Source organism: Amblyomma americanum, chromosome 9 (assembly GCF_052857255.1).
Source record: "Amblyomma americanum isolate KBUSLIRL-KWMA chromosome 9, ASM5285725v1, whole genome shotgun sequence".
In the NCBI taxonomy this organism is placed as follows: domain Eukaryota; kingdom Metazoa; phylum Arthropoda; class Arachnida; order Ixodida; family Ixodidae; genus Amblyomma; species Amblyomma americanum.
In genome coordinates, this window is record NC_135505.1 from 123,871,164 (window position 1) to 123,883,293 (window position 12,130).

The 12,130-nt window shown below is 42.4% G+C and overlaps 1 protein-coding gene across 1 annotated transcript in view; it reads right to left on the bottom strand.

Annotated features, from left to right (window-relative positions):
- Nucleotides 1-3,886: 3,886 nt before the first annotated feature.
- Nucleotides 3,887-12,130, bottom strand: part of LOC144103645 (uncharacterized) — a 31,103-nt gene continuing 22,859 nt past the window's right edge. Inside the window, exons 7-8 of the mRNA XM_077636309.1 lie at nucleotides 5,458-5,511; nucleotides 3,887-4,764 (exon numbers count right to left, since the gene is read on the bottom strand). Coding sequence (XP_077492435.1) covers nucleotides 3,959-4,764; nucleotides 5,458-5,511 — 860 coding nt within the window. The 3' untranslated portion in view covers nucleotides 3,887-3,958. The remainder of the gene's footprint in view (nucleotides 4,765-5,457; nucleotides 5,512-12,130) is intronic.

Here is a 12,130-nt window from a genome sequence, read left to right on the forward strand (position 1 = left end):
GCTTGGCCTAACAGAAAGGAGCCTTCTATCATCGGCCCCACTTTTGCTATAGGCACATCCGACGTGCATGAACTACAATGCACCATGCTATAGGCAGGATTTTTACACAATAGCTTGCGCTACCAGTGACACCTCGACTCAACCCCCCCCCCCCTTCCGTCAGAAACCCCATGCGAAAGTCAACAAGTGGGCTTTCCCGCATACCTTAGTTTACCAAGAGATAGTGGAGCTCATGCTAGAAGAACTGTGAAGCCAATGAGATGAGCGCTGTGGGTGTGGGCGTTAAGCATCTATGACATTAAGAATAAAACAAGAACTGCGGGCTCTCACTCTGCGATTGTTCGAAAGAGGTGGTCGGCCATTTTATTCTCATCACAGGGTATAGGTGGGAAGGTACACCAACAGAATTGCGCAGGAGGTGTAAGCCTCGCAGCGTCCAAATGTGACCGGCCCACATGATAAATGACGTGAAGGCAATGCCTTTGTACTGTTTTCCTAATATTTTGCTGCTTGACTTACTTTTTATTGATAATACAGAGGGCAAAACTCTTGAACTGTGTGTTTCGCATCTCCCAAAGGCACTGAAATGAGGAAGCCAAAAAATGACAATGAAATCCTACGAGTTATCTGCACACTCTGATGTTCACACCTTTTTTAAACAAATGTTATCAGTAAATGTCGCGTGCTCAGCCTAAAACATGCTGAGACCGTATTCCAGGGAGGTGTTTAGCGGTCTCACCTGCTCAGGTATTGTGCTTTTTCCACACCTGTAATATAACAAAAAGCAACTATCTTTTCAGTGTCTGTCAGCATTGCAATGATCAACCAGCTGAAAGCTTTCCAGACCATGTCAGCAGTTGCATGATTCACTGGAACAATAAAGCTCTCAACTGCACTAGACAAAGCAATGCCAGTTTCTGAACATACAGCTGAGCAGCAAACAGTGATGCATGAGTGCACCTCGTCACACTGCTATCACTTTAACATACAACAACACACACCTACTCCAAAACTGTGCTGCATTCATGAGTCATCTGCTTCTGGATATAACACCAATGGTAAAACCTGTCCCAGAACATAGTGTTGCACACATGCTGACAAGACTAGGGGGCCTGCATTGTGCACTATTACACCGCAGTATATTTCACATGCAACCACCATGGCGGTTCAAGGCTAACAGCAAGATCCCTCTCCTCTGGTTCTGCTGTGTAAGGGATGTGGTGGTATGTGTGGGAGCACTAACTTAACATCACCCATGGTGATGAAGCATTTACAAGCTTAGAGGTGTATGCTGAAAATAGTCACTCATGCATTGTGTGAGTCAGAAACAATTCCTCTTGTGTCAATGAAATTTTAAAACAACAAATGGGATCCCTGTAAGAACCATGACCATAATGATGCTGCATACCCGCTCTTCCTCTGAACATGAAATCTTGAGCCAGAAGAACTCAAAAGCACCCAATTTGCTTTTTATGCACTCAAAGAGAGGGCATAGAGTGTACAGAGTTGGCACTGTAAGTACTTTATTTTATGGGGGTTTACTGCCCCGAAAGAACTCAGGCTATGCGAAACGCCGTGGTATAGGGCTCCAAAAATTTTGACCACCTGGGGTTCTTTAATGTGCAGTGACATCAAGAAATACACAGCCCTCTAGAATTTCGAACCCATTGAAATTGGACTGATGCAGCGAGGATTAAGCCCACGTCTTTCGTGTCAGCAGCCAAGGGCTATAACCACTAAGCCAGCACTGAGCTTAGTAATTGCGACGTGCTTTGTAATCATTCTTTGAGTACACAGCTTAAAGTGTATATGCCGAAACTTCAGTAATATGAAAGCATTCAAATATTTTTAAATATAACAGTTTATTTCATTCTTAAATCAGAATCATCCTTTCATTGGCAGAAAGATTTTTATCAACACCAACTTTTTAGCTGTCCTACAATGTAGGATATTAGGCAGATTCACAACCTGCCAACCATGTGACATAGATTCTAGAATGGCATTTCTCATCACACGCGTCATTTTCCTTGTAACAACGAACAGAAATGATTAGTTTTTATTGCAGAATTACAATGTATTTGACGGACACAAATTTCAAAACTGGTGTCCAGAGAAGATTGTCCAATCTTTCTGGACATCAAAATGCATAAAAGTAAACAAACTCAAGACAACCCGTGCACAGGAGAAGGTTACACCCTCTTGAACATACGCTGGCCGGCAAGAGTTTTTGCTAAATAAACTTTCAGTTGCTCCGCACGATGTCCTGCATGTACAACGTGAGGCATATATTGGTTAACTGTACTTGAGCTTCAAAGAATGCAAGTGCAAAGCATGGGGAAGACTGCACAATGTGCAAAAAAGGACAGGGGACATTCATTTGAAAATCACCTAAAAGGTTTGCTCATTGATCTTTATTAGAATTAATGAATGCGACAGCAGGTAGATGCACAGAGGTTGGGAAAATGAGAAGTTAGAAGTTTACTCCAAAGCAACCAACAAAACAACCACAAGTTCTTGTACTAGTGGTAATGCAATGTTATCAGACAAAACAGCTTCGTTGAGGGGAACAGCACTTCACATCACTTCACTGTATGACCTTAAAGGCTCCCGGGATTGGGGGTGTTACATAAGAGGTGGGTTACATGTATAAATCAGATTTAATAAGCAAACAAAACACGTAAGGTACATAAATTATTCCCTGTTAAATATGGTCGCTAAACAATTCACAAATGTTGATAAAGAGAGTCTTGACAGCAATTCTTTGCTGGATGCAAAGCACAATGATGTCTAAGATGCTTTAAGGATGACACAAAAAAAGGGAGAAGCCGCTTTTATGAAGGAGGCTAGCCAAAGAACTGCACTACTTTTGAATTTTAATGAAAACTATGTCAGTTAAGCAAATTTTACATATAGCCAGAATAAATTCAACATTTTTTAATAGAAACTGGAATAAAATACTATGTGCACTAAGCAGTTTCACACAACTGGCCTAAATTATGAGCTTTTTATATTGCACTAAGAGATTACAATGTTTTTCGAAGGCACGAATCAAAGTATTATTTGTGTCAGTAGCCACGACCCTTGTGGCTTATTATCATGAACAGCTTATGCAAATAAAGGAGGCTTTCTCAAGTAACACACATAACAAAGCTGGCACAATGCAAAATGGTCACAAACAGCTGGTGTTCTGACAGACAAAATAAATTAAAAACGGTGAGGAAACAATGCTCTGCAAATATTGTGCCATTTATATAGAGCAGAGACAGTGCTCTAAGAATTGATGACGCAGATGTTAGTTAATTGTTCTGTCGGCCCTTGTTCCAAAGAACACAGAACTCAAGACAGCAAACTAACGCAAGACATCATTTTGAGGCTGGACACCTAATCCTAGTCTCTCATTCCTGCCACTAACACTGCTTTAAAAAAACACACACAGATTTTCACAGCAGCAGCTTTTCCTGTGTTATCATAAAAACAGTTTTTGTTGAGTGATATTCACGAGTGACTTTATAGTTCAGCTCTCAAAAATTATCCCGCTCAGGCTTCAAGACTAAAAGAAATTGTGCGACCTTTCACTCCCCAAACTGTCTTCACTGAGGCAGGGTAACAACTAGTGCTAGAAAATAATAATCGGTAGAATGTTTTTGAGAGTCACTCTCCAACAAGTGATGCCATCCACATACGACCGCGATTTTATTTCCAATGATGCAGCTTAACGAGCATAGCAGGCACACTCTTCATTTTCAGGAAAGACTTGCAGCAACAGCATTGGTGTTGTACAAGGGCACAAAAATTGTCATTCTCTGACAAGTCTGTCACAATAAACAAAACTTGCTAATGTAATTAATGATGGTTAGTTACCAGAACCTTTTATGGGGTATTCAGCTAGAACCTCGTTAGCAAGTATACAAATTGGTAGTAAGCAAAACACATATACCAGGGGCATCATAGACAATTGCTATTTTTTATGAATAGCTTTGTTGTGGCATTTCAAAGCAAGCCTACGAGTGAATGCCTTTTGGCACAAGTCACATTGGAAAGGCCTTTCGCCCGTATGGGATCTCTCATGCCTTACAAGGCCAAAATTTGACGTAAAAGCCATGGGGCACAGCTGGCACTGAAATGGCTTTTCACCAGTGTGGGTACGGATGTGCTGCACCAGGTTCCGCTTCAGAGCAAAGCTGCTACCACAATGGTCACAATTGTAAGGACGCTCACCTGAGTGAGTGCGCTGGTGTGCCTTCAGATTGGCCTTTTGTGCAAAGCTGCTTCCACAGTCGTTACATTGGTATGGGCGGTCGCCTGTGTGAGTGCGCTGGTGTGTCTTCAGACAGGCCTTTTGTGCAAAGCTGCTTCCACAGTCGTTACATTGGTATGGGCGGTCGCCTGTGTGAGTGCGCTGGTGTGTCTTCAGACAGGCCTTTTGTGCAAAGCTGCTTCCACAGTCGTTACATTGGTATGGGCGGTCGCCTGTGTGAGTGCGCTGGTGTCTCTTCAGATTGGCTATTTGTGAAAAGCTGATTCCACAGTCATTACATTGGTATGGGCGGTCGCCGGTATGGACTCGGAGATGCTCCACTAGCATGGCTCTTCTTTTGAATGTCTTGCCGCAGTCGGTGCATTCATGCAGCCTATTTCCTGAGGGTTTACCCCTGTGGTTGCCCATGCCAGAAGTAGACTCCATGCAGCTGCTCACAGGGTGCCTTTCATTGGTTGAATCTTGCATGGGAGGTGTGCCATGGGTGCTCTGTGTGATGACTGAACCTGTGTTGTACAGGCAGAGCACTTTAAATAAAATGTAAAAACCAACAATCCACAGTTCACTTGGATTTAGGAAAAAAAGCTGTATGCAGAGAGCACACTCATCAAAAGCTGTGAATGTTTTTCAGAAATTTTAATCCAACGATTTGGCCTAAGGAGAACTCAGGCCTGAAAAAAGATGTGTCTACACTCAATTCTGCATGCAGGCAAAAAAGCATTTAGGCTGAAAGAATTTTTATCACTGCCAAAAAATAGGACAGCCTTTGAATTCATCCAAGGTTGGTGCATTTGAACTGTGCACTTACATTGCTGGCATAAAGAAAAACACTGTATAAACTCCACCCAAATGGGCGTACCAAATAAACAAGTGGCAGTCAGCTATACTTAGCCCAATGCACAATGCCATTTTTTGTTTTGTTCCTAAGACAGTATCTGAGGGGGCCAAGGCTAAAGTCTAAAAGCCTGGCAGGGCCTTGCTTCCATGTAAAATTTCTTGCATCAATAAACAGAAATCACAGCAGTGACTGTTCGGTGAGTTGTACACATAAGACAGAAAGCAACTTTCCAGAATATCAAGGGCACATATAATCGTCATTCACCACAGTTCAGTAAAGTGAAGCTTCTGTATCCCTTCATCTATTCATTCAAAGACACTCTTCAGGAAAGCATATATGGAGAGAAAGTGCCGATTCTAACCTGGCGAGTTCTGTCCAGAGGGTACACCATGCTTGTGGTCTCTGGAGCTTAGACCTGCATGTGAAAACCAAATTGCATCCATAGAGACAAAAGATTACATGTGTAACAGCTCATATGGTATGTGCATGACAATGTAAATCCATATTCACAGTGGAATAAAATCTCGTAAAACAGCCTTTCAAGGTTGTGTAAATTCAGCCGGGAGAGCATGAAATTTAGAGTTCCAAAGCAAACATTCTTGACTTTTAACCCTGCATGCAGATGATTAATGTTCTTAAGCTCACGAAAATCTGACAACTGCCTATGAATCAGAGACCTATCGGAACCGAGTCAACAGCCATTACATTGACAAATAAAGTTGCACGTTTTCTGGCTTCATGAGGACTGTCTATAGACCGGCTTAGGAACTAATGAGTGTCAGTTATGATTAATGGCACAAAACAATGACAGAGCCATCATTTCATTATTAATCCATTTAAAGCAATTGAACTGCACAAAGCAAAAACATTCAGACCATGGCTACCCGTAATTACGCCCAGGTTACAGCTGCCCATAAATGTTGCCAATATGCCCAACACAATGTTCCGCCTCCATCGTCTCCAAGAGTGTAATCAATCACGTCAGTAGAACCACATCTAAACTGCACACTACTGTTTCTTGAGTGCAATTAGAGCACTCCATATTTACTCGCTTCATGCCTGCACCTCCACTTTTGGGACAAGGAAAAAAATTTATTTATTTTATTTAGTTCATACTGTTGGCCTCAATTAGAGGACGTAACAGGATCGGGTTTACATGCATATGAAAAAGTGCAAAAGAAAAAAAGAAAAAGAGAAACAGCAGAGAAGGAACTTTTTCATTTTACACAAAGGTACACGTAAACGCACATGGTGACACTGTTCTTAATAATTTTCAAGACGGTTTGTTAGCTTCGATACAAATGCTTCAGGGGACATCTGGTTCACAATTTCTGGGGGCAACATATTCCACTCATGAATCACATGTGGGAAAAATGAAAATTTGAATGTATCACTACGGAATGAAGAAACTGTTATGACCGAGTTCCACAATGCACTTCTAAATGCTGATCAGTTCATCAATGCACTGTTCTGAAAAAGGTTTAATGTTACCAGCTATTCTAACACCATGGATGGCATGAAAGAAGCCCATCTCTGGAAACACACTGATGAGGTGAAGTCATCGTAACAGCGAGTGGGAGCCGATGCCAACAATGGTGAATTTTCATGGTGCAAGGGCAGCTCTGACCAAAAAAGCAGCCATAGCATCACACACTTTCCTCTAAGAAGGTGGGGTCAAACACCCATTTCCATGCATTCCACCCAGCAGAAGCCAGGGACAAAGCTTGCGTATTGTAGCACTGGTCGGTATCCAGTGGCACTGGAAACTACAACTGCACATCTTAGGTGCGAGGCGCATGCTCCTATGGTTAGACTACCACTGTAGAGGCAGTGAACACGGCGACAGGTTGTGAATCATAATAGGACTTGTCAGCTTGTCACCAGCTGGTGCAATATTCTGAGCATAATCAGAGCACTACACTGGTGTTACAGAAATTTTGCGACTCATGAAGGTTTGAATCATATAAGGCACTAGTCGGGCAACTAAAGAAAGAACACTGTGGGTCATCAAATTTGGTAAAAAGGGTGCTACTTTGACAAAACAGATGCGCACAACAAACAGTATTACAAGAAAACTAACAAAACTTTGCAACAGAAGACCCCATACAGCTAAATTTTACCTGCTCTTAAAGAATCTTAAAATAGAATGGAAGATGTCATAATGCAGGCTAAATGAACACAGAAAGAAACAGTGTTTTGAAATAGTAAGTAATGCTATTCACATCACCAAATGAGGTCATTCACTTGAGACCACGCACAAGGAATCGTATTGCACTATTCAGCAAAAGCAAAAAAATGCCCATAAAGCAGTGAACAGCTGCACATACAATAAAATGCAGAATAAACCACACGATACAGACAGTACAGGTTTGCACAGCTATAGTCTTCACAAAGCCCCAACCAGAAGACAAAGCAAGTGTGAAGTAGTGGAGTGAAGGCCATACAGCACAAGAATCAAGATAAACATTGAAGTGTCAAACGCAGATGCGCCAAAAGGCTAATTATTTCAATGCATGCAATTTTCACCTTTGACATTTCAGCTTTGAAAATCAAGAAAAAACAGCGTCAATGAAAGAAATCAATGTGCATGATTAACATAACTTACCACAAAGCATCAATAAAAAAATCAATGTGCATGATTAACATAACTATCATACAATGTCTGCCATAACTGCATTTTGTTCTCCTTCATATGATGTCACATTAAGTTTTTCACAATGACCATCACCTCTGTTCCAGGGATCTTATTTTGATCTCTGTAACAAGATGGCTTTAGATTCACCATATTGTGTACCAAAAGTAAAGGTGCCATTTTCTGCTATTTGCATTTTTAATTGAGCATAATGTTTTGGAACCAGTGCTCTTCCTTTATCAAAGCTTAGCTTGAGATGCTTATTTTGTTCAAATCTCCAGTCACAAATTTACTTTACAAACAGACATGCAACCTCGTAGTGACTCCGGCATAGACTTTCTTCCGAAAGTATGCAACATTTTCTGAATGTTATAGCTGCCCTGAAACATACAACAGTTTGACCGACTGTTCTCCGGAATGCACTACAGCCATTAAACCTCTTTGCCCCTCCACCCCTTTTTCATGGAGCGCCTGGCTTTTCTAAGAAAGCTGGAAGACCAGCTGGCGCTTGTTCTTCAGGTATCACTCCTTCCTGGTGCTTGATTCTGAGAGACCAAATATACGGATTCTAATGTTAGTAGTGCTAAGTGCACACCACAAGAGTACACAGGTAGAAAGGTTGCATTTGATTGCTGTATGTGGTCACGTGTTATGTATGTGCCACGACAAATGGGAATCTCATTCAGGGCCTCATTTAAACTGTTCTGTCAACGTTTTCTGCTGCATGACTCTTCAGCTCAAAAAAAAAAGGAAACTGGTGACCCCTCAGCATTAGTAACACCAGAAGAGGCCACAATGCAGCAATCCATTATTCCCATTATTCCTTTCTTCCCTCTCCTTTTTCAAGGCAGTCGTCATTTCTGCTGAAAAAATTATACTGTTTACAAAACAAGTCCTCTAAACAGTTTTTCTTTTGAGGGCGAGCCCATATTCCTACTCTAGGTCCTTGTAATTAAAACAATTACATCAAAACCATTTTCATCCCACTTTGTACATAAACACAATGCACCGAGATCACTGCACATGCAACTTTTCAGCTTATCAGCATCAAGCAATGGAGTCATGGAAGGCTAGCATGCATGGCCCTGAAGGTTTTTTCCTCTGGAATGTTGTACATCCTGGCTTATCAATAATGGCCTGCAAAATAACGGAGAGCAAAGGAGTGTCCCTTTAAAATGAACAGAAATGCCACAAGCAGCAGCACTTGTGAGTTTTTTTTGCAAAGGGCTATGCACAGAGCAGTAGCGAGCATTCCAAAAAACATTTGACGATAGGCTGTGTCCTTTTCTTTCTTCCCTAGGCACAAATGTGAAAGGATGTGGTCAGAAAACTGGCATTGTGTACTAAAGTACGAACAAATATTTGAAACTGTTTTCTACCAGCTAAGACGCAATGTCAATAGTGTTATATTTAACGCAGCTGGTCTGGATAGTTCTCTAGGCAAAGGCAGATGGATTTCTGTGAACCTAAATTTGCACATGCATATATGACAATATGGTTCTGCACGTTCTCACAAACAGATTGGTTTTGAAAATGCTTCCTCAGGCAGGATGTACACTTTGCTTTTGTAATACTCGTCCTCATTACTGGAAATGCAAAGAGCGTAATAGCGTAAGTCTCTAAAGCAACAAGTGAATTGTTGATATGCTTTGTAAATACAGCACGTAAAATGCAGAAGGCACTCGTGTGTTTGAAAGTTATCTGGTTGTGTTTATGGCTTAATGCAAGTACAAAGCCAGAAACTATTAGTGGGGATGTGAATTCACATGTTTTCAATAATAAGACACCTGTGAAGTAAGGGGAGGAAGCATTTTGAAAGGTTAATGCTTGGCAGCTTCTAGTACCAGGACTCCATTTGTCTGCGATATCAAGCAGAGCAAGACAGAATAAGTACACAAAAACCCAAATGCTAATAGTGCAGGTGCCTATGCGCCCTATATATCCAATAATCACAGATTGACACAAGTGCTGAGAATTGGGCTTGTTGGTCACCGACTATATTCAAAAGAGAGCAAGGACGAGGCACAGCGAGGAGACACGAGTGCGACTATCGACTGGTTTTATTCCAAGAAGCTCAGCAGCACACGTTATATTGGTTTGGCAAGCTAAGAGCAGCAAAAAATTAATTCCAAAAATTGCAGCATGAATGAAGGAACGGCACGTTCCCAGCTCGGCTACCGACAAGATCTCAAAGGGGAAGACCCAAAGAGCAGCAAAACAAGTGTAAACAAGCAACAACAAAAATTCATGACATGTGTATAAGACAACTAAAATCTAATGGCAATGCATGCATCAGAAGATGATGATATCAGAGGGAAACAGGAAACAAGCAAAACAAGTGTGAACAAGTAACAACAAAACATTTATAAGTGTACAAGGCAGCTAAAATTTAGTGGCAGGGCGTGCATCATAAATCCGATGATCTAGAGATGCGATTTCCTTGGGAAACAGAGCGACAAACGGTCGGCTAATAAATTATGTTCTTCCTTTTTAATCATGAATGCGTCCCATATATATGCCAAACTTATGTATGTCCCTGTGCTTTCTGGAACAAAATCTAGTTAATAGACAGCACTCACGGTGCCTCATTACTGTGTCACGTCCTTGCACTGTTTCAAATATGGTAGACTGACATCCCAGAGTTGATTACAATGGCAGATTACCTAACTTCAACAGCCACAGGTAATAGCAGTAAATTGTGGAGGTGCGCTTAGAAGATAGAGAAATGCACTGGGTACCAGGCAAGAATTGTTTCACTACCGTAGCCAGGATAAATTTTATGGTAGTATGAAAAAGATGCAGATGACAGGGCTGATTTGCATGCTTGATTGTTTTAGTGCTGGTACCAAGTTCCATAAGCCACCAAAGTGGACCCAGAATGGTGTCAAGTATACTCCAGTAGTCTTTTCATGCCTGTCATTTACAATGCACCTGGTTGTATCGAACATCACAGCAAACTCACTCCTTCATTGGATGTCGGATTAGGATTCCAAAAAAATCCACACACACAAGAATAAAAGAAGCGCAATGTCTGTTGCAGGCACCCAAGATCACCAGGCCAAAATTCACTAAGGACATGCAACTGATTGAGCACCTACGAGAATGGGCGAACAATTTCCTTGTTTCTGCCCCACAGTTTCGCAACCCTTGTTTATTGCGGGAGCAGCAGATTATCTTGCTCGCAAAAAACTGTCAATCCATACACCTCAACACGGCCAAATACGAAAGCATTGAACAGAACAGAAATGCCACAAAAGGTTGTAAACCTAAGCTCCAAAATGGCCTGCACCCCACACATAAATGCTGCCAAGTCAAGGCGCACGTTATTCGTCACAAATTACCCGGAAGTATTCTGATGTACCCAACTTGGCACGTAGTCCTCAGAAATTTAGAGCAATAGATACAGTTTGAAAAAATACGAGCCAAAGGATATCATCTGCATAGTTTGCCAGCAGTTTCCCATAGAGGTTGTTCCTCCAGCATGCAGCTATCCACCTGCGAATACGCTTGCTTTGCCTGCAAAAAGACAAACAAAAGCACAACATACACAAGAGAAAGCCTCAATTACACAAAAGCAGAGTTCAATACAGTAGCCACATGACAAAGGTGTGGAAAGCAATCCACATTTACTGGTTTATGGTTTATGGGGGTTTAACGTCCCAAAGCGACTCAGGCTATGAGAGACGCCGTAGTGAAGGGCTCCGGGAATTTCGACCACCTGGGGTTCTTTAACGTGCACTGACATCGCACAATACACGGGCCTCTAGAATTTCGCCTCCATCGAAATTCGACCGCCACGGCCGGGATCGAACCCGCGTCTTTCGGGCCGGCAGCCGAGCGCCATAACCACTCAGCCACCGTGGCGGCTACAATCCACATTTACTGGATGTCCCAGTAGCCACGGCCAGTGAGCCGGCAGAGCGGGCTGTCGATGTTGCTGGCCAGGCCAGTTGCCAAAAACGTTCTTTGTTGCACGAGCGAGAGCTTCTTCATCAGCGGTACTACAGGTGTTCCCCTTCCTGGCGCAATTCGCGATAAAAGAAAAAATGAAAACGGTATGTACAAGATTCATGTCAGGGAAGGTCGGGTCAGAAGTCGGAAAGGCTATCAGCCGGAAGAATAGACCTCGGGCGGTCGAGCCTGGCTGCTTCGCAGAGGGCAAGGGGAGACAGAAAATGATGATGATGAGAGGAACAGGCGGGAAAAGTTATCGCGGAATGGGAAGAGAGCTGGGCGTGCTGCAGTCGTAACGTCAACTTGTGGGGCCGGCAGTGGGGCTGCAGCTGGGCAGGAAATGCGAATGCCAAGAATGTATCCGCGTCATTATTTACAGGCGATATGTACTGTGCACTGGCCCAGTGGGTGCAGGCAAACGTAACGCGTGTGGAAACCACCGCCATAG